We start from the raw sequence: 23,748 nt of genomic DNA, 5'->3' as shown, positions 1-23,748 counted from the left end.
TTAACAGGATCAGGGGCCATAAATATTTACAAAAAATATTTCATAAGAATAATCCCAAAAGGCAAAAAAAATTTAGGTGGTTTATACTTAGTGTCATAAAAGGAAGTTATTTGAACAGAAATAAGGTTTCATACAGAAATCTGGAGCCATCAGTTGCAATCAGTATGAGGCTGTGCGTGACAGATTTGGTTCATTTGTGGCAATTGTTTTTAATATGTAAAATAATGGTCAGCTCAAATGACCTCCATTTGCTGATTCACTTCAGTTTCAGTTGACAAAGGGAGTTTGGAACTGCAACACACATCACCAAAAGAACTTAAACACAGATGAAGAGGATGGCTACATATAGATGATCTTTCAGCTTGGTATTTATGTACAGTTGGCTCCACATATTTTCTATTCACTGACAAATAGAGCTGTCAGTAAAAAAAAAAAAATAAATAAATAAAATAAAAATAAAAATAAATAGTATTGTGACTGGCAGCTCATTTGTAAAGATATTTCAGTAGGACCAGTGGATGTCATCTAGGGCCAACACATTGCATGTTAATAAGTGAAGCCACCTGTACACTTAAAGCAGGATCTACATACTTGCACAAAGCATTTACTTGTTTGATTCTACAAACAAGAGCAAAGCTTGTGGGGATGTAAAGCAGCTTCAGAGAAATTTACTTCAACTCCCTGAAAAACACCATTGAAAATGCAATTCAGCAATGTAGTGACAAAGGAACAAATATTTAGTATGAATAGTGATTTTTTTTAGTCTATAGCTAATATTTCGGCGAGTAATTTATTTTCCAGTACAAACAAGTATATTGTTGAATTAAGTTATCAGGTAACTTGGGGAAAAAAAATTGTAATACTGAATTTCTAGAGCCAATCACATTTGCTCTAGTGCATAAGAGCATACTTTATTATTGAAAATGTATTGCATAGAAAAATATAATGATCTCCATAGTTACGTACATTAATCACAAAACACCTTAAAGGGAGTCAATAGAAAATAAGTTCAAATGAATCTTCCTTCTTTAAGAGAAAAGTTTGTATATTCATAATGCTCTATTCTTGGATGACTGAAATAATAAACAGCCAATTTATACTTTGTCAAATGACAAATAATAATGAAATGAAATGCCTTTTGTAAATCAAAATAAAATATTTTTATTACACTTTTGTATTACATCTTAACTGCAGTGTGTGTGTGTCTTTTGTGTGTGTGTGTGTGTGTGTGTGTGTGTGTGTGTGTTTAATAAATAAATATAGGAAATGGGCCAGAAGCTGCACCAACTTCTGGAAGTTAAAAAAGAAACGAAAATCACCAAGAATGGAATGTTGATAAGTCATATTAAAAATCTGCATCCAAAAGCAAGGAAAAAATAGGGTACAACCTACAATGTCTTTGACACAACTTCATGAAGTGCCTTCTAACACAAAATAAATAGTAACATCTTTGGCTACTATGCAAAGAGGCAAGTATCACAAAGGGACATGTAGCACAGATGAGATAAGATGGCCATCTTCATCTTTGTTTTCACTTACAATTTACATTGTCCCAAGATCATAACCGCTTAAAAATTCAATGAACTTACAAAATCTCCCTCTCCTTCAAAATGACTAAACCGGCTCAATAAAGTGAAATATTACACCAACAAAATTTTCTGCAAAAATTATATTCTAAGCAGCCACTGACTACTGATATGGATGAGAAGGGTGGGAGTGATAGTCCATTGATTTCAATCACACTAGACTTGGCTGAAAATAGATAAATGGAGTTTCTATTTACATATTCCAGATGCACTGGTCCTCAATGAAATACACATTATGTACACTAGTATGATACACAAGAGTTTAGCCTTCCCTTTTCCTAAACATGTGGCCTCAGCAGACTAGTGACATCATGCTGGTAAGGTCTATCTTGTAAAAAATGCAAATATGTACAACCTGATATCAGACTGTACATAATATTATTTTCTTCCTCAAGTAGCCTCAAGTGACAAGGGTGTATGCAATCAAGACACAGGCTGAGAGGTCCTCACATCAGGCTTTGTGTTTTTTCACAACATTTCATTATGCACACCTCATTATCCTCCATTAGGAGTACATTGACACCTTGTCACAATATTTCATCAAACCATGAATTATTGGGAAACATTTACACTGTACAAGCTGTTGATGCCAAGTAATGTGGTTACTCTTCCCTCTGTCAGCATGTTCATTAACTCAAGAGCATAATATGGTGCCTGAGAGCAGGAGAGGAGCACTATCAATGAGGATAAACAATGTCACTATAAAAAAAAATACAGGGGAAGTTTAACTCATGACACTGTCCTTTCACTGAGAATAGTCGATTCTGTTATTGCAAAATGTATGCCACTGTCTTTCATGATGCTCCAACTTTTGCTTCCTTGCACAGTCACTTTTTAATTTTTTAAAACTGCTTTAAACAACTCCAGCGCTATCCTCACTTTCTATTACTGGAGTTTCACCTCATTAAATTGTCTTGTGCTTGCCTGACTCGCGCTTCAGTCATGTTGGGCAGCAATTTGGAAAACAGGTCACGGATGAAGGCATCTGTCACACCAGGACTTGATCTTTCTGCTGACTCAAATGCCGACTTAAGCTCTTCAATGGCATCAGTGCGATGAGGATCATTTCCCCTGGAGTTATGACGGTGGCGTCTCTGTAACTGTTGGAAAATGCTTTAATAGATGATCATTATCATAAAAAGCAATAACTGGGACAGTTAATGCCACACAATTATTTTAGAGATAGAAAGAGATAAGTTAAATATGTAGGCAAAATACAGTTTCCTGACCATATTGAGAAGTAAGAGATTTTGTCATAGTCATCCCAAGGAAGGATTCTTGACAATGAACAGGAATCAGAATATTGTATATATTATCCATTTTCAACTTTTCTATGATTCTGACCATGGGAAAAGTGGCAACATTTATGAAATTTACGGATACTAAATTTGAGGGGATCATATATTGGTTTAGAAATATTATAGCTTTGGTAGGGGCAAGTCTATCTGGATGAGGATTGAAGCATTCTCGACCTCCTTTCTTCAATCCTTCTTTTCTCTCCCTCCGGTTAATACTTCTTCCTTTGGGTAACTGGGGGGATTTATCCTCTCAAGGGTACTGCGTCCCTGCCCCTATAATGAGCAGTCAGTTCAGCCCTTGATCTGGGCTGGTTTGGGAGAGGGGTTTGCACTGCCCTCCCCACCAAAAACCTCTGATCTAAAAACAAAGCAAATAGAGGTCAGGGTCTTGGCATGAGCCTCGACCCCAATCCAGTCTTGTTTGGGGGCAGAATCAGATCCAGGGTTAACCTTCAGATGGCTCTGCGTGTGGGGTCCTAGAATGTCCAAAGTCTCATGGAGGATCACCAACTGCCCTACCTATCAGATAAGCTCAGAAGGCTGAGGGTGGACATAGTGGGACTCTCTTAATACAAGGAGGCCTGGCAGTGACAAGATCAGAAGGGGAGGTTCACCTACTACTGGTCTGGCATGAGCAATGATGCCTGTCTTAAGGAGATAGCTATAGGCATCTCCAGTCATCTGCAGGCATTTGTGGTTGAGGTTACTCCGGTTGATGAGAGTATAATGCGAGTGAAGGTGAAGCACACACTGGGCTTCATGTCTCTTGTTGCAGTGTACGTTCTTACCAAGATGTGTGAAACTGAAGAGAAGGTGGTGCTCTACGCCAAACTCAACTCTGTATTAGACCAGTGCCCCTTTTGGGACATAGTCATTTCCTTGGTTATCTTGAGTAAATATAAAGAAAAACAATAAATTACCACGAAGTTCTACAGGGTCCTCAAGAATGCTGAGCACATTGAACTGATTTGAGAATGTCACTGCACAAATTACCACAAAGTTCTACAGAGTCCTCAAGAATGCTGAGCACACTGAACTGATTTGAGAATGTCACTGCACACTCCTGAGCACATGCCAGGTCCTTCAGCCTCTCGAGATGGAACACAATATTTTTGATTCTTGAGAATCTTCTTGACCTGACATGATGCTTGAGTGTTGCAACAACAAGCCTATGATCTGATCCAAAGAACTCAGCACTCCAGAAAACCCTGAAATTCTGTAAGATCCTCCAACAAGTACTTACAAGGGTGTGGTCAATCTCCTCAGCTACCCCTGTGACAATGCTGTATCAAGTCCAGCAGTGCAACTCGGGTCTCTGGTACCAAGAACCCACAATTATCAACCTCCTGGATATTGTAAATTTCAGAAAGAGAGCTGTTAATGTTCCTGGTACTAGAACCAAGGAGACCAACACATAGGTCATAGACAACCCTGTCAGTACCAGCAGTAGCACTGGAGTCACCCAAGACAATGAGTGTGTCCCAAGGGGAGCACTAGTCTCATTCAGAGTTGAATTTGGTGTAGAACATATCTTCAGTTTCACACATCTTGATGGGAGCGTACACTGCAACAAGAGATATGAAGCCCAGTGTGTGCTTCAGCCTCACTCACATTATACGCTCATCAACTGGAGTAACCTCAACCACAAATGCCTGCAGATGGCTGGTGATGCCTATAGCTACCTCCTTAAGACAAGCACCACTGCTCATGCTGGACCAGTAGTAGGTGTACCTTTCACTGCTTATCTTGCCACTTTCAGGCCTCCTCATCTCATAGAGTTCCACTATGACCACCCTCAGCCTTCTGATAAATAGGGCAGTCAGTGATCCTTCGAGAGGCTCCAAGCATTCCAGGAGACCACACACAGAGCCCTCTTAGGGTGCGTCCACACGGTCGAACAGTGTCCGTCGGACAAACACTGTTACCATATCATAAGGCGAAGCAGGATGACGTCATAATCGTTGAAACGAGGGAAGTTGATATGGCAACAAACAGTGGTACCAGATGAAGTTGTATACCACAGTTTCTACTCTGTTCACCAAGCAAAGACCGGCAGACAATGTTCGAAGCTGATGTCCGTAGGCAACACACAGGTATTTACGTCAGTGTTAGTGTGGACTTCGGTGACAGGTGGTTGGTGCCAGCGTCTAGTGCGGTACATCACCATGGTACACAATAAAAAATAAAAATAAACTACGCAACATGTTCATCGTTTGCCTGGCAGTATCGTATGGTTCTTAGCCTCTGTCCCACTAGACAGTGTCCGAAGTTCCGATGCTACGAACATGGGCAGTGTCCGGTACACCTCTTGGTGCTCGCTTCTGAAGTCACCAGCGAGCTTTTCCGCTTTCCATTGTTAACTGGTAACAGTGTTTGTCCGACGAACATTGTTCGACCGTGTGGACGCACCCTTAAAGTTAACACCGGGCCTGGTTCTGCAGGCAGGCGCTGACTCTGCACCACCCTGGCAACCCCCAAAATAAAAAGAGGGGCTATGGACACTTCCTCCTTCAAGTTGCAAGGGTCCCGCAGCCATTGCCCTGCACCCGTCACTGACGGCAGGCTCCCCGGACGTATAGGCATTGAGTAAGCCTGCCGCATGGTTAGGTCCCCCAGCAAGATCAGATTGGGGTCGAGGCTCACACCATGACCCTAACCTCTACTTGGTGTTCTGTTTATGGCTAGGATAGGTTTTAACTGGGGGAGGGAGATGCAAACCCCTTCCCCAATTCCTGCCCAGATCAGGGGCTGTACAGACTGCTCACCATAGGGCAGGGATGCAGGAACCCTGGGAGGATAAATGCCCCGATTACACAAAGAAAAATGCATGAACATGAGGGAGATGAAAAGAAAGAAAGACAGCTTGGGGAGACTGAGGATGCTGCATTTCTCATCCATATAGACCTTCTGAACCAGTATTTTGGATAATAAAATGTTTGCATTAAAAAAATTGTTAGGGAACAAATAAATTTTGTTTGGTAAGTCCCACTCTATTTTACCATTTACCATTACTTTTTTCTTTTTCCACTGCCATAACCATTCTCATCTGAACCAATTTTCAGGTCTATATTCACGTATCTGTATGAGATTTGTGATGCTTATTTTTCATACCCATATGTCTTGCCTTAAAGATTGTTATAAACACATATTATGCTTGAGGTGGTTCATTTGTTTCTAATTTCTACAAAATTTGCACCTCTTATCAGCTCAGGACAAAGCAAATACACACACAAAAAAAGTAGATAACTGACCTCAGAGATAAGTGGTAGAACAACTGAAAGAGCATTATTGACTGGAGGGGGTGACTTGGTGCGTTGACCTTGAGGATGCGAGGAACTGTGGCGGTGGTCTGGTCTCCTCACATCCCGTATATCTCCTGAGCTGGACCTATTATCTCTAGAGTGGTGTACTTCTCTACTATGGCGCCTGTCATTGAACTCATTTCTATCTGGACGGTCACTTTCATTCCTGTGGTCTTCTGTATCAATCCTCATGTCAGCCAGGTTAGCCATATGGGTGTCATCACCATTTGTGTGTGGCTCAGTAGAACGTGGAGACAGGTCTAGGTCCCTTGAGGTTCTGTGATCCATGTGACGAGTGTCTCTGCGTTTCTCATTATCATTGGGAGGAGGAGGTGCAATTGCAGTTGGACGAGTCTGCAAGCAAAACAGTATTCATCTGAACAAATGTTGTCATTTTGTGGAATATTTGTTTCTGATGAATGAATTTACAAATATGTGTATATAAAGGCAGGAGTAAATGATTTAAAATATTACTAAATAAATGCTTAGTAACTTACTTTTGACAAATGTTTCTTTAGAAATTCAATAATCAAAGATTTTTCTATGAATCAATGAAAAATGCATTGTATTGATATTACATTTTTCTTAGAAAATAATTTTCACTTAAACATCAATTATGTTTAAGGGCATTGCAAGGAAGAAGGGTGGTAGGGTCTTTGGGATGTATCATGAATGGCAGAAGTGTGAGCATGGAGGTAAAGAGAGATTTGAGAAATACAGTAATAGTACCAACCCTCACATATGCAAGTGTAACATGGGCCTAGAATGAAAGTCAGAGGTCTAGAGTGCAGGCAGTGGAAATGAGTTATTTGAGGAGTGCTTGTGGTGTGAGTAGAATGGATGGAATGAGTAATTAAAGTGTGTATGAGCATTTTGGAATGTGTCACGGGGGTGAAGGGAAGAAGTGTGGAGTGGTGGAAGAACTGAAGCAACAGACTTTAAAGTAGTTTAGTCACATGGAGCGAATGGAGGAGAGTAAGATGACCAGAAGGATGTATGTGAGTGAAATAGAGGGAGGGAATGTTAGAGGACGACCTCCAGTGAAATGGAGAGATAGGGTGCAGGAGTACATTAGGGAGAGGGGTGAAAGATCCTTGAGAAACTTTGAGCAAGCAAGGAGGGAGTGTCTGGATAGAGAAAGATGGAAACTCTTCTGCCGTGGCCATCCCCTGGTGGGAGCTCCTAGGAGCAGGCGTCGATGATGATGATGATCAATTATATAGAAAAATGGTTAACAAAGAACATTGCAATATACTGTCTCCAGGACTGCGAGTTTCAAGTTTGCGATAGGGACCTCAAAATTCAATTTTTATTGAAAACTGAAATTGCGATATGACCCGAAAGGAAAAGGAAAAGGCTGCTAAAACCGGGTTTTTTCACACTTTGTTGTGGTCCTTGACTCCCATTCTCTCTCTTACCCACCCCCTGGGCCTTTCCATTGGCGACGGGAAGCATGGTGAGTGGGATCCGGGCAGCCAGGCGCATGTGTGCGAGCAGCCCCGACCGTGCACTGGGCTTGAGCAGCTGACGGGCGGCTGATGATGGTGATGGTGATGATGAGTGTTGGCGGCGTGGCCTTTGCATCGGCGCCACCCAAACGGTATTTTCATTGGGGCCCGTGTGTGTGTGTGGCTGTGTTTGTTGTGGTCCCAGGCTCCTCAATTTGCTAATTCTTATTTTCCACATGTTGCACGGGACATGTGGAAAATAAGAATTGGCAAATTGAGAAGCCCAAACCCATAATAAACACAGCCACACACACACACACACACACACACGGACCCCGATAAAAATACCATTCAGGTGGCGCCAATGCAAAGGCCACGCCGCTGACACTCATCATCACCATCATTTTCATCAGCCACCCGTCAGCTGTTCGGGCCCAGCAAGACGTCGGGCTGTTCAGACATTACGCGCCAATACACGGATGGGTGGCCAAGCGCAAGATGTCGACAGTTTTCAATTTTCCCCATAAGAATAATGGTTCAAAGTTTGCGATTTCAACGTTTGCGACCCACAACGTTGACCTATTTAGCGCAAACTTGAAGACAGTACTGTACTTCCATAAAATGAGTATAAGATGATTATTGGTAGTAATTTTTGTTGTGCTTGAATGAAGTTGAAAATACATGACAAAGTCTTCTGCCACATTATATTTGCAGAAAAAACACAATCAGCCCTCCACCAAATGAGGTTTCACAATGAATTTCACCACTGCACTTCCATTATTTATTAATTTTTTTACTACAGTACCCTCTCGAGTTTCGCGCAATCCAAGTTTCGCTATTCTCGAGTTTCGCGGTTAGTCCTAAATTCTTACCATCTTGACTTTCAGGCATTATCACCCCGAGTTTCGGGCCGCTTTTACATGTACGGGTCACATCTACTTGTAGTGCGACGACTAGGTTTGATAAGGGAGCCTCCCATAACCCACTTGGCGAGTGGGGTACCTCTTTGGCCGACTCAGTAAGGAGTGGATCTCCCGTCACGCTGGTCGCGGGTTCAATCCCAGGCAGCCAGCGAATACCTTGATCTTGATTAATTTTTCACGTGTTTCGATACACGCAGAGGGCGTGTTGGGAATGAAACACATGAGAAATTAATCAAGATCAGGGTATTCGCCAGGTGCCAGGGATTGAACCTGCGATCAGCGTGACGGGAGAGCCACTCCTTACTGAGTCGGCCAAAGAGGTACCCCACTCGCCAAGTTGGTTATGGGAGGCTCCCTTATCAGGCCTAGTCGCCACACTACACGGCTTTCCCCCCTATGTAGATTAATTTCTGTGTGTTGAGACCTTAGACAGTGACCACTATCAGTTCACTATTTCACAATGTCCCCGTAGAGACATACCTCCAACTCTCCCATTTTCTATTACCCTCGGAGAGCATGGGTCATCCTACCTGTTACCCCTTTGGGGAAACTCAACAGAACCGCAGGATAGGATGCCACCGCTATGCCACCAGTGTCATGCCCCGAGGTTTACTCTTTTTCACTTTCCTATTCTCCAACATGTCCTCTGCGTGTATCGAAACACATGAGAAATTAATCAAGATCAGGGTATTCGCCGGCTGCCTGGGACTGTACCCGCGGCCAGCGTGACGGGAGAGCCACTCCTTACTGAGTCGGCCAAAGAGGTACCCCACTTGCCAAGTGGGTTATGGGAGGCTCCCTTATCAGGCCTAGTCGCCACACTAATACTTACCATCAGTGTCACGCATGCTACCTTAAAAGGTAGTATCACATTGGACGTTTTCCTCCAAACAAGCTACGACAGCCCTTACTTTAGCAGATGACGCTGTTGATACAGGGTAAGTGCTTTGTTTACATTGTAGATACGGGCAACTGACCTCGGTCGTGTGTGACGCACATCCGGAAAAGTGGGAGATGCCGGTTGCCCTAGCTGGCGCCAACACGGTTGGAAGAAAAAAGCCCTGTGTGACACCAGCTTACGGATAACTGTGAACTCACTCACGGTTGGGCATACAGGCGAATCACAAGAGTGTTTTCGGAACTGTCAGCCAATTGTATGGAAGCCACCTTCAACTGTGGCTTTAAAACGACACACACACACACACACACACACACACACACACACACACACACACACACACACACACACACACTCTCTCTCTCTCTCTCTCTCCTCTCTCTCCTCTCTCCTCTCTCCTCTCTTTCTCTTTGGAGTAAAATGTCCAGTGTGATACTACCTTTAAAGGTAGCGTGCGTGAAGCCGATGGTACGTAGACGTGACCCGTACGTGTCAAGTCGGGGTGATAATGCGCGAAAGTCGGGATGGTAAGAATTTAGGACTAACCGCAAAACTCAGATAGTGCAAAACTTGTGAGGGTACTATACACTACTTGAGAAAAAAAAAAAAAAAAAAAAAAAAAAAAAGTAATAAATATAGTCAAAGTGCCACTCAAATATTCTCAGTGAAATATATAAAGAAAAATGTCAATAAATACATAGAAGAGAAATAAATAGCCTACATTGTACCTGAAACACCCTGAAAGGAAACAGAAGTCTTGGTGGGGTTAGCGTAGAGCGGAGCGGAGTGGAATGGGGAGCAAGGAGCGTGAGTTAGACTCTTTTGCCTGTGTCACAGGCACACACCCGTACGCAGGCTAGTTCTATGGCAAAAAAAAAGTGACCAAATTCTACTCATGATTACTCAGCAACCACTGGACCTAGAGCGGTCTACTAAATGCCATTTGAGAGAGGGCAGTGAGTACTCCTAGAAGTAGTATATGGTTAATTTCCATTATGTTTATTTACGTTGCAATTAGAATGTAAACATGACTCTAAATTTTCCCAAAAGCCCCGGACACGGGGGTCGCCTTCTGGAAAGAAGCCCGGAGCAGGAGGGTTAAATCAATCAATATTTGTACCTTTGGCATATACCGCAAAGGGGTAACTTGGAATTTTCTGAGTGAAAGAACTGCGCATTATATGCTGCAAAATGCAACATATTTCATTCTGGGGACATCTGGGAACTATTGTGTCAAACGGAGGTGTTTTGGGTGTTGGTTTTGTACCAATAATAATAAACCCTAGGCCTACCAAAACTTAACCATAAGGGTATAAGATGCAGGGTGAATTTTCAAATCATCTTTTTTGAAGAAAAAAAAAGTGTCATATGGCGGGAAATACAGTCTTTCTGCTGTGCACGCAAATTCACCATTCGCAGGAGTCCCCTAAACCTCATAAATAAGAAAAGGTGTTTTTTGATCCTGAGTTCATTCCAGTTTCTCTTCTTTGGTTTCCATAATCCTTATACTTCCTCTCTATCCTTATAATCTCTTGCAGAAAACATTCTCCATAATTATGGTTTGGAAGAAATACTTACTGGGGATGAGGCTTTCTCTCTAAAAATGACCCCATTGTTCTCCTTAGGTGGAGAGTGAGTGAGGGAAGATGTTGAAGAAGCTGGCACACTATTATATTCAAGGGGTGATGAAGAGAGTGGTGAAGTAGAGGTGGTGGATGGCGACCCTTCCTGCATACTGGTTGGGGAGAGACCTCCTGGGGGACCTCTTACTGTCATTATCCAAGCTGGATCTTCCACATCGCTCTCCACTCGGCTATCCTCACTGGAAGTAAGGTGTGCTTGAGTAAACATCGGAGATATTCCCAAAAAACAAGATTTATGTAAAGCACTATGAAACACTTATTAGGTTTGCATGCTTCATTACCATTTAAATTATATAACAACAAGGCTTTACTTTATGCAGAATACAGGGTGAAATGCTATACCATGCAGAGAATGAGATGCATTAGATTGAATCTGAGTAGTGAAAGCAGGGGTGTGGAGTTGGATGTAAAAAAAATTCCGACTCCAACTCCAGGAAATTTCAAGGCTGCAACTCCGACTCCACCCCCTCCCCTTTTCTCTCTTCTGCAGTACTGTGGTATGCAAATCAAACCCAGCCATACCACACTACACTTCACATCCAGTCACACCACACCACATCACACCCAGTGACACACCACATCCAGCCACACCACTCTCCACATGACACCCAGTCACACCACACCACATCATACCCAGCCACACCATACTTATTACAACAACCCACGCCATGTCAAACACCCCACCCAACTACACCATACACATCACACCATGCCATGCACCATATCTATCCACACATCACATCCAACCACACCACATAAAGCCACACTACATCCCAGTCCCCACACAAAATAACACCACGCTTAACCACACCATACCACACATCATATCCCGCAACACACACCACATCACACCCAGCCATACTATACACCACATCACAACACACCTGGCCACACCACTCTTACATCATACCCAGCAACCCCACACCACACATCATGATCAGACACACTGCATCACACATCACACAGCTACACCAACCCACATATTACACCCAGCCACACTACACCACACACCACTTGGAGCCACACCAACCCACATCACACAACACACAACGTCCAGCTACACCACAACACCCATCACATCCACCCAAACTACAACTCACACCACAGCATACCACACCCTGTTACACCATACCTTACACCACACCCCACACTACACATACACCATACCTCACAACAAACCCAACCACACCACACCACATAACACCACACATAACACCCAGTCACTTCAAGCCTCACACTATACCTAACCACATCATATCTCACACGACACTCACTCACACCACACAACACATCACACCATTACATCTCACCACACATCACACCCAATCACACCCAGCTACACTACATCTCACACCATAGCAGACATTACACCCTGCCACACCACACAGCACAACACACCATACCTCACTCCATATCATACACCACACCTAGTCTCACCACCACACATCACACCCACACACACTAAACCACACATCATACCAAGCAACACTACACATCACACTCAGGCACATCATACCTTACACAAAACCCAATCATGCCACACACCTTACCCAGCCACACCACACCTAGCCACACCACATCCAGCCATACAATACACATCACACCCAGTCACTCCATACTCAAACACATAACACTTCACACCACATCACCCACACCACACCACACATCACACCCAGTGGCACTACACTTCATACCATACCCATCAATACCACACCTCACATCACACCCAGTCACCCTATCTCACATCACACCCAATCACACCTTATCACACATCACACCACACACCAAAGCACATTTTACATCCAATCACACCACACCATACCCAGCAACATCACACCACACAGCAGACCCAGCTACGCTACACCTGACACCATACCCAGCCACACCACACCACTCCACCCAGCCACAGCATACAGCACCCATCCACGCCATGCCACACTGCACTACATTAGCTACACTCAATCAGTTCACACTAGGCTACACTACGATTCACCACAACCACAGATTCACCCTGACTTTTTTTTTCCCTAAGCATGAATCCAGATCTCATAAAGGACAGTTGTCCTTAAGAGGATAGACCTGACAACCTTATGCTGGGCTCTGAGCAGCCTAGCACAGATTCAGTGCTGAGACAAGAGTGGAGACGCACATGAGTATATTACAGGAATCAGACTCCCCTGGTACTGCACGTGTCGTTGGGTTCATTTCCTATGACATCGCCTAGTAATTTATTTAATTAATTAAGAGATTAATAATTCACATTTCCACAAAAAAAATTTATATTATCAAAAGAAAATTAAACATCTTCCCCAAGAACTCACACAAATTTGTGGAAATTTCCCACAAGGTGTCAACACTGTTCTAGCAGTGCAGCCAAGTACTTTACACAAGAATTGATTATGTAAAGGAGTTGGAGTCGGAATAAATTTTTCCCGACTCCAACTCTCTTCCGACTCCGACTCCACAGACAAGTGAAAGCACACCAATATTTAAAGTCACAACACAATCTTACTGCATTGTGACACCTAGCAGCAGAAGACCAGATTGGCAAGCATTACTCAATGATTGGATGAAACCTCAGCAACAATTGGCAAAAATGGAATCATCTGCAAAAACTTAAAATGCCTTTTAATTATTTCAATCTACTGAACATAAACTAATTATGGACAAATATGACACATGTTACCTTTGAATTAAATGACACCAAGAATCATAGACAAGTGCACATGCCTGGTAGTGATCCCGCAAACACATGACTTTTGATTAATATCATAAACATCTAGAAGCCAGTTTTAAAACTTTGGCAATATCTTTACAATGAATCATAAGAACTTAACTCTTGTTTCTAGAATTTACCCTCTGGTGAAATTGATTTAAATATACTTAATTTCACTTAAAATGTAGTTCCAAAGGATCTATCGATAATGTTAAGAGAGGACTTATTGTACTGTTCTCTTCACATGACAGTCACTCCTTGGTTGCACAAGACATTCAATGCCTTCCTCCAATTACAGCACCATGCCTCAATAGGTAAAGGTAAAGTTGGGGGCATACACTGTAACAGCGCGTGGCCTCGGTGCTCATCTCCATAACATTGGCCCTTGAGCCTGTGGTGGGAGGGAGCCCATTACCCCGGGACACAGGGCCAGTGTGACATCCGGGGTACCAGTTTACCTTCCCCAGGTTTCCCCAGGTACTCATTTATTGACCAACCCGAGAGGGAGGATGAACACCTGGGTGAGCTGCACGCCGACTGCCCGGGCCTGGATTCGAACCCAGGCCCACGGAGTAGAAGCCAGGCACACTGACCACTAGACCACGGAGGCGTGGTCTAGTGGTTTATTTCTTCTTCAGCAATTACTGCTAAATATTTTTATTTCTCCACTGTCTCATTTTCATTTAGTCTTAATAGCTTCTTTCTCTCATACCTTCAGCTGCATGATTGCACATATATTGTTACTGTTATGGACTTATTTTCCATCCATTGTGCCTCTACCTCTCATGAATCCAAAGTTTTCTCTCTCAATGTCAACTTCCTCTCTGTGTGTGTGGAAAGTAATGTCATAACTAGGCCCATTTCAAATAACACAAAGGTTGTGCAGACACAAGCAGTCTCCAATGAAGCATCACACATCAACTCCTCTTATCGCTCATCCATTCATTTAAGTTTCACATTACCCCCTACCCTCTCTGTTAGCTGAAGCAGAGCATAATTGGACTGAGGCCAGACGTGGACGTTTCCCATATCAGTACTACCGTAGCTATGAAAAGCATAGTCAGACATGCTAGTAGCCAGCCACTCCAAGAACAGCTCATCCATTCTTGGGAACATTTGGATATTGCTAAGACTGCTTTTTAAATTTTATTTTACTGTAATTTTGATGATTCATCCCCTCACATAAACTATCAGGTAACTTATAACTACTACAATTATTAGAAATAGTTCTTTTAATTGTATAGATGCTAAGTTTTAATGTTAATGCCTTTGTTATTTTTTTACTTACCACCATTTGAACCTACAATGGGTTTCTTGCAAGGTAATCCCATCACAACTTGAGAGCTACCTGTACTTTGCTCAATATCTGTGGTGATCTCTCCCCCCCCCCCATTACTCAGTGACTAAAGAACTTACGAATCAGAGGGATCAGAATCGGTGTCAGTGTCCGTGTTGTTTTTCTTATAAGACTTGTATCTGTCAATGAGGTCCATGAGGTATGCATTCTTCTTAGCCTTCCTAATAAATGGGAACTTGAGCAATTCTTTTGCAGTTGGTCTCTGGAAGGCAAGACATTACTCTCATCATTATAATTATATTAATCTTGTTTAATTAAACATATTTAATCACTGGGCCTTGCATAACAAATGGATACTATATTGCACATCTAAGAATATCTAAATGAAAAATCAACTTTGGATTATGAGGGGAACTCTTGATAAACTGGAAATAGGTGCATGAAACAAACAAACAAAAAATTCATGACTACTGTGGAATTCTCATGGAAAAGAGTAAGATATTGTACTATGTGGACAACATGTAACTAGGCCATCTTTTTCCTCATAAATCAATGATGAACTTTTCAAGAAAACTTACATTTTCTGGATCTTTATTGAGGCAAGCCTCAACAAACTCCTTGAAAGGCTTGCTATAGTTGCCAGTGAGCTGAGGAGGATTGTTTTTGGGGATGAGGAAGAGCACTCTCATTGGATGAAGATCACTGTTTGGAGGCTCCCCTTTGGCCAGCTCAATGGCAGTGATGCCCAACGACCAAATATCAGCCTATGGAATAAACAACACCCTATTAAACTTTGTTTGGCATCTTAAAATGACAAGCTATGCTCAACTATTGATACATATAAGATAAATGGAATCAACAGAATTCAAAGATACATTTAACCTTAATTTATTTAATCTAAGCCAACTTTTTTCTGATATGATCCTTGTTCCCTTGACAACAAGAGTAATGCCTGGATTTATCATTACTGTAAAGCCTCTATACTGCAGAAAATAATATAATGGTGTCATAAATAAGGTAATAGAGTTTGTTCATTTTCTCACCTGACCTAACTGCTTTGAAACCATAATTACAAAGAATTTGTATAAACCAAAGGGGCAGACAAAATGGCAATGTATCTGGATGGAGGAAAAAAATGGAGAAAATTACTGAATTTGAAGTACTTAGGGACAGCTTTATTTAAATATGGGAGAACAGTGAGAGGCAGAAAGGTAATAAATCCACTGGAGAGTTATGAAAGGAAGAAGTGTGAGCACTAGCTTTATTTATTCTATAAAATTTACTATCACAATAAACCTACAAAGCCTTGGCCTAAAACAGCACTGATAAACAAATTATAATCACCTTGGAGTCATAAGCTGACTGTTTGATGACTTCAGGTGCCATCCAGAAAGGTGTGCCGACAAAAGTGTTCCTTTTGCTGGTGGTGTTGGTCAGCTGTCCTGCTACACCAAAGTCAGCCAGTTTGACATCTCCCATCTCACTGAGCAAGACATTGGCCGCTGAAGACACAGATAAATGATTATGAGAAACTTACATGAATTTATATGCAACTTTATTGAGGTTGGACAAGTCTCATGGTGATAATAAAGTTTACCTTCAATCCTAATGGGGTATATTCATCCTTTCCAGATGTCACCACTGACTACATCTTTGTGACCAAGAAGCTTGAACTATCTTTTCAATTATTATAAATTACCTGTGTTTATCTGGGACTTGTAACAATTGTAACACCTTAATACAATAAGAGTGATAATATTGTTAATAAAAATGTAGTTGATTATTCTCGTTGTTTTGTTTATTGGTAAATGAGAGAAAAGAATTGACTATTGGAAGCTTCAACTTATCAAAAATCTTTCTTGCATGAAAGCCCAGCAAAATCAAGCAAAATTGAACTTTTTAAAAGAAAAATCTGTTTATATGGCAATATTTGCAGAGCATCAGCTTTGGGTGTATCAGTCTAGCCTTCAACAAAATTTATCAAAAACATTAAGGCATTTAGCAACTCGCCAGAACCCGTAGCATCCATTGTTTGATTTCTGTGGGGGACACTGGCTTCCACTTCCAGTGTTACACTCTACCCTCAGCTCCTGGCCTTAAACATCATCACCTTTGACCTGCCCACCCTCCTGGTAGCAATAGGCGTCCACTCAAGGTCTTGGTCCACCCCATACAAAAACCAGCATTCATTTGAGGGCAGAGTGCAACATACTGGAAGCAGAAGCCAGTGACTTCACGGAGGCCCAAACATTGAATGCTAAGGCTTCTGTCGAGTTGCTAAATGCCCTAAAATGTTTTTGATAAATTTCATCAAAGGCAAGACTGATACACCTTAAGCAAACTCAGCAAATATTGTAGTATAAACATAATTTTTTAGTATGTCCACTTCTGCTTGATTTTACAGGTTTTTCATGCAAGAAAGATTTTTAATAAGAAGCTTCCAATAGTCATTTATTTTCTCTTTTACCAATTAGTAAAATGAGAATGATCAATTACATTTTTATTAGCAATAGTATCACTCATTTTATTGGAAGTGTAACTGTTACAAGTCCCAGAAAAACACAAGTAATCTATGATAATTGAAAGAATAGTTCAAGCTTCATGGGCCCAAAGATGTAGTCAGTAGTGACGCCCATTGGCTGGCAACTCTGAATATACCCCATTAGAAACCCAACACACACACACACACACAATATATATATATATATATATATATATATATATATATATATATATATATATATATATATATATATATATATATATATATATATATATATATATATATATATATATATATTACATTCAAGCTAACATTTTTTATTCCCAATAGGCACTGCATCTTATCCAGCAACTTTAAGGGCAGTTTTAAAGAGAATCCATCCTGTTAGCAGAAATGTAGCCTTTTTGCCTATATATCACTAAAGTCTGGAATATGTACCGTACTTATTCAAACCAGACTCTTTATAGATGACTTGTACAAACATATGAACCACTTAGCTTCTAATCTAAAGACTACTTAGTTCCCTTTGTGCAAGCCCTCTTAAAACTTGCCTTAGAAAAGAGGTTTCATTAAAGTGAATGAATACTGAGTGGCAAGAGGGCATAAAGCATCTTTACAATTGTACCCTGCCTCTGTTTGACAGTGCAAAGTTCACCATAGAGCTGTGAAAAAATGCAACCACATTTCAAGTAAAAGACATTTCTCCTGGACCTAGGGAGATTTACAATCTGAGAGAGTCCAACTCACAGGGCCACACACACTCTGTCAATGTTATTTACTTATATGTATACACTGGTACAATTAACATATGTTCTCTATGTGGTCAGAAGCATTTCAACCATGAGGTTTAGCTCTTTAAGTCTGATCATATATATATATTTTATTATCAAGTTTTAATATGTTTTTTCACTGGTTTCCCTATGAAATAAGAACATTTTAATCCTATGTCACTTCATTGTAACCATTCCCCTAAATAAAACTGACAATGTTACTCACCCTTGATATCCCTGTGGAGCTTCCTCTCAGAATGAAGGTAGTCGAGTCCCTTGATCACCTCTCTTAGAATGACTGCTATGTGCATCTCCTCAAAACTTCCTGCCTTCATTAGGTCTAAGGCAGACCCTCCTCCCAGGTACTCCATGATGATCCATAGTTTAGTGCCTAAAAGACACACACAAACATAATATCACATCTATCTCCAATAACCTCTTGCTCCCGCAGGCATACACACATGTGCATGTGAAAACACACACACACACACACACACACACACACACACACACACAGACTAATATTAATAATAATAATAATAATTTTATTAAACTTTGGCAGCCATTAGGCTGAAACTTTACTGATAACACTGGCCAACAACAAATTTATCATCAAAGTTTTTTTAGCTGATTTAGGACAATTTTGATGTGCTGAATCCAAAAATCACACTGGCTTTGCTCAATCAGGTCAACTTTTTTATGTATCGCCACATGATTTTTTTATTTTTTTATTTATTTATTTTTTTTTTTTATTTACACGTACAGGTACCTTCTATTTATATGAGGCAAAATTCTTTCTTATTTCTTTAAATAAACAAATTTTGAGGAGTTTACATCCACCAATTTTTTACTAACTGGTATTTTTCTTTTGCAGGAGAATGAAATGGATTTGTTCAGAAGATTTTGCAAAAATAAGCCTGATGTATTCTGCTACATCTGCGGCAAATACACAGTTGTTCCTAACAGGAATCCAGTCACAAGTTTCATAAAGCGTGCTTACCATGCTTATTTTGGTATGAAACTTGGTGACCAGAATAAAGCTTGGGCGCTACACATGGCATGCAAGACATGCACCGAGTATCTGCGTCGTTGGACCAAGGGCAAGAAGAGTTGTCTTAGGCTTGGAATTCCCATGGTTTGGAGGGAGCCGACAAACCATGGCACTGACCGCTGCTACTGCGTTATTGATTTGACTGGGATCAACAAAAAGAACCGGAGCAGTCTCAAGTGTCCTGATCTTGTAGCTCATTGCGATGAAATTCCAGTACCTGTCTTTGGAGAACTTCCTGACATTAGTGACGAAGATTCCTCCAGTGTTGAAGAAAATGAAGAAGTGGTTCTTGACGATGATGCTCCACATCCTTATTCCCAAAAGGAGCTAAATGATCTAGTTCGCGATCTCGGCTTGTCAAAATCCTCTGCCGAACTGTTGGCATCCAGATTGAAGGAAAGAAAATTCCTCTCTGACAGTACACAGCCCTTTGAGTTGACAGGGCTAGACATTGTTTATCATGTGCACCCTCACTGGCCATATCACCATATTTATATGGATGGTGTTATTAGAGAAATGAAGGGCAAAGTTGGAGAAGTTGGAGTAAGAATGTTCAATGAGGGAAGGAAGTGGGTACTGAATTCGATACAGTTTGCTGATGACACGGTGCTCATTGCAGAAAATGAAAGTGACCTACAAAATTTGGTCAGTGTTTTTGAAAGTGTCTGTAACAGGAGAAAGCCGAAAGTAAATGTCAACAAAAGTAAAGTGATGGTTTGTGAGCGAAGTAGAAGTGAGGTTTTAGATTTTGTATGCCCATATAGAGTGGGAATTGAATGTGAAAAAGAATGCAAAATAATTTTAAATGGTGAAGAAATGGAGATCAACAAGTTTAAGTACCTTGGATCAGTTATGTGTAAGCATGGTGGTACGGAGGGAGAGATAAGAGAAAGGGCATTGCAAGGAAGAAGGGTGGTAGGGTCTTTGGGACGAATCATGAATCGCAGAAGTGTGATCATGGAGGTAAAGAGAGATTTGAGAAATACAATAATAGTACCAACCCTCACATATGCAAGTGAAACGTGGGCCTGGAATGAAAGTCAGAGGTCTAGAGTGCAGGCAGTGGAAATTAGTTATTTGAGGAGTGCTTGTGGTGTGAGTAGAATGGATGGAATGAGTAATGAAAGTGTGTACGAGCATTTTGGAATGTGTCACAGGGGTGAAGGGAAGAAGTGTGGAGTGGTGGAAGAAGTGAAGCGACAGACTTTAAAGTGGTTTGGCCACAAGGAGCGAATGGAGGAGAGTAAGATGACCAGAAGGGAGGGAATGCTAGAGGACGACCTCCAGTGAAATGGAGGGATAGGGTGCAAGAGTATGTTAGGGAGAGGGGGGAAAGATCTTTGAGAAACTTTGAGCAGGCAAGTGTTTGGATAGAGAAAGTTGGAAGCTTTTCTGCCATGGCCATCCCCTGGTGGGAGCTCCCAGGAGCAGGCGTCGATGAAATGATGACGATGATGATCCTCACTGGCACTGCACTTCATTTGTAGCGGTCAGTGCACAACGCACTGAAGTGTCTTGAGTTTGCTATTATGCATGTTGAAGCGGGAGGGGGGAGGCACATCAGGAAGTAGCAGGTGGCAGTGGTGAGGGTGGAGCAGCAGGTCCTCACCGAACTTTCTGAGGGCATCCTGGTGCCTGTTACGAGTCTCAGCAGGCTCAGGGTGGTCAGAGCATTGTCAAAAGTGTGATAAGCAATGCCTAAAATGATCTTGCATGCCTGCATTATTTATAGATTTATTAATATTATTATTATTATTATTATTATTATTATTATTATTATTATTATTATTATTATTATTATTATTATTATTATTACTATTATTATTATCATTATTATTGCACACACACACACACACACACACACACACACACACACACACACACACACACACACAGAGTTGACAAAATGCTCTGAAGGGATAAAGGAAAGCATGGATTCAGTGGAAAAGTTGAATAAAAAGCAGAATAAGTGGGAGGAGAAGCGAAAGGATGAAAAAGTGGAAGTGGAGCAAAGAGTTAAGAATTTGGAACAAAAAATTGACAGTGGTGGAGAGATGATGTAAAGTGGGAGTGTGCAGAGCTGTAACCCTTTCCTTGCTAAGCACTTACAACGAGACTATCTCCTCAGGCGCGCTCGGGCACCCCAGCAGGGGAAGGGGATCTCTTTTAACCGCTGTATCTCAAAAACTATTCATCACAGCTACAAAACAAAAACACCATTGGAAAGAGGAGGTCAAGATCTATAAGATTCGGTTATGTAAGCTTCAGGGGGTGTTTTTTGCTGTGAGTGCAACTGGCGCTTGCAGCAAGCTTTTAGCACCACCTGCAAGTGACGCTAGTGCTCACTCTTTTAACCTCTGCATCTCAAAAACTATTCATCACAGCTAAAAAACAAAAACACCATTGGAAAGAGGAGGTCAAGATCTATAAGATTCGGTTATGTAAGCTTCAGGGGGTGTTTTTTGCTGTGAGTGCAACTGGCGCTTGCAGCAAGCTTTTAGCACCACCTGCAAGTGACGCTAGTGCTCACTCTTTTAACCTCTGCATCTCAAAAACTATTCATCACAGCTAAAAAACAAAAACACCATTGGAAAGAGGAGGCCAAAATCTATAAGATTTGGTAATGTAAGCCTCTCCTGCGAATGTACAGGCACGTTCAGGGGGTGTTGCCTGTGAAGACGTACATTTACACGTGAGCGACAGTCAGCCGTAGGGCAACTACTGAATTAGATCTTTTGATGATGGGGTGATGGCAGGGCAATATTGCTAACTGCAAAATTTACAACTATTTGGTCAAAATATCAGTTACGTGATACGTGAAGATATGCAAAAATGCCGCTATATTGGACAACAACATCCACCAATTGCTCGTCCGTAGATTTTCTGAGCTAGGCTGATATGATTTTCCACCAAATTTCGTGGAAAAACCACTGCATTGGCAATGCTGTGGTGTGAAAAATAGTGTTAGAACACTCTCATACACGGGAAATTTGAGTGCTACTGGAGCTCGCAGTGAGAGTTTAGCACCACCGGCAAGTTACGCTAGTGCTCGCTGCGAGTGTTTAGCAATGAAAGGGTTAAGGCGATTGTGGAGGAGCAGTTGGAGGAGAAGATGGCTGAGAAGGTGGTGAAAGTAATCAAAGAAAATGAAGAACTGGTAAGAGGCACGGTTGAGAAAAAGAAGAGTGTCATTGTGTTCGGTGTAAAGGAGAAGACCCCAAGCAAATCTGCGAGGGAAAACAACTTGAGAGATGTAGTGAAGAAGGTCGTGCAGAGGGTAACAAGAAGAGGGAAGAGACCTGGCGAAAGAAATAGATAGCTGTCATAGGATTGGAAAATACAATGGTGAAAGAGATAGGCCAATTAGGATACAATTTAAGGCACAGAGCAAAGCAGAAGAGGTCCTGGCAGGAGCTTGGAAGCTAGCAGGAGAAGAAGACACCAAAAAGATGTGGCTGAGAAAAGATCTGAATGAACAAGAGAGAGATAAGTTGAATGAACTTAGAGGTGAGGTTCGTGATTTAAATGAAAAGAGATCAGAAGAAGGGAAGGAGTTTTTTTGGAGAGTAATGGATATGAAAGTGAGAAAGTGGTTTATAGGGTCAAGAGGAAGAGGGAATGAAACTAACAGAAAAGGAGGAAGGGTAGAAAGTGTCATATACGAATATTAATGGAATAGTTTCATCGTGGATAGAGTTTAATGACTATTTGAGAGACAAAGAACCTGATATTGTGGGGCTGACGGAAACTAAGTTGTGTGACCCAATAGGAGCACCTGACATTCCGTAGCCGATCCAGGATTCAGTACGTTTCCTAACTAGTAGAAGGTAGTGTTATAATTGTATTTCGTAAAGTATCCTTATAACCAAAAACTAACTAAAATTATGGGTATTCTTTTTCTTGAACAGAACATTGAATAAACAACAGAACAATAATATGAAAATACGTATAGCCACCGTCACCAGGTCATCGTACTCAGAGCACAGTATTTACCGGTTTCTGACGCCTAACTATTGGCAAGAAACATCAGCATCTAACTCTTTTAACGATAACTATAAATTAGTTTCGTTATTGGAGCCCAGAAGACAGTTTGGGGGTAGGAAGTCGGGAAATATAATCGGCTGAGTACGACAATCTGGCAACGTTGAGGCTGTAGCCCGCAGGCCCGAGCCAGCCTGTACGCCATTTTGCAGGTGTCAGATACCACAAATAGCATACTTTTACTGTGCAAAGCAGGTGATGTCACTTATTGTGACTTCGTGAGCTTTCATATTTATCTATTTGTGTATATTTCATGGTGGCAAAACTTTCAT

General features: G+C 41.5%; 1 protein-coding gene across 5 annotated transcripts in view; it reads right to left on the bottom strand.

The window, feature by feature from the left end:
- Nucleotides 1–1,193: 1,193 nt before the first annotated feature.
- The window catches only part of LOC126995389 (serine/threonine-protein kinase 26-like), a 122,917-nt gene continuing 100,362 nt past the window's right edge, over nt 1,194–23,748 (bottom strand). For all 5 annotated transcript variants that reach the window (XM_050854904.1, XM_050854902.1, XM_050854905.1 and 2 more), the window contains 7 exons: nt 18,611–18,775; nt 16,456–16,613; nt 15,690–15,875; nt 15,231–15,373; nt 11,034–11,277; nt 6,136–6,540; nt 1,194–2,686 (listed from right to left, as the gene is read on the bottom strand). In XM_050854904.1, coding sequence (XP_050710861.1) covers nt 2,483–2,686; nt 6,136–6,540; nt 11,034–11,277; nt 15,231–15,373; nt 15,690–15,875; nt 16,456–16,613; nt 18,611–18,775 — 1,505 coding nt within the window. In that variant the 3' untranslated portion in view covers nt 1,194–2,482. The remainder of the gene's footprint in view (nt 2,687–6,135; nt 6,541–11,033; nt 11,278–15,230; nt 15,374–15,689; nt 15,876–16,455; nt 16,614–18,610; nt 18,776–23,748) is intronic.

The sequence above is a fragment of the Eriocheir sinensis genome, chromosome 8 (genome assembly GCF_024679095.1).
Source record: "Eriocheir sinensis breed Jianghai 21 chromosome 8, ASM2467909v1, whole genome shotgun sequence".
NCBI lineage: Eukaryota > Metazoa > Arthropoda > Malacostraca > Decapoda > Varunidae > Eriocheir > Eriocheir sinensis.
The sequence above is the reverse complement of the archived record's forward strand: the minus strand, read 5'-3'. Positions and strand labels throughout refer to the sequence as shown.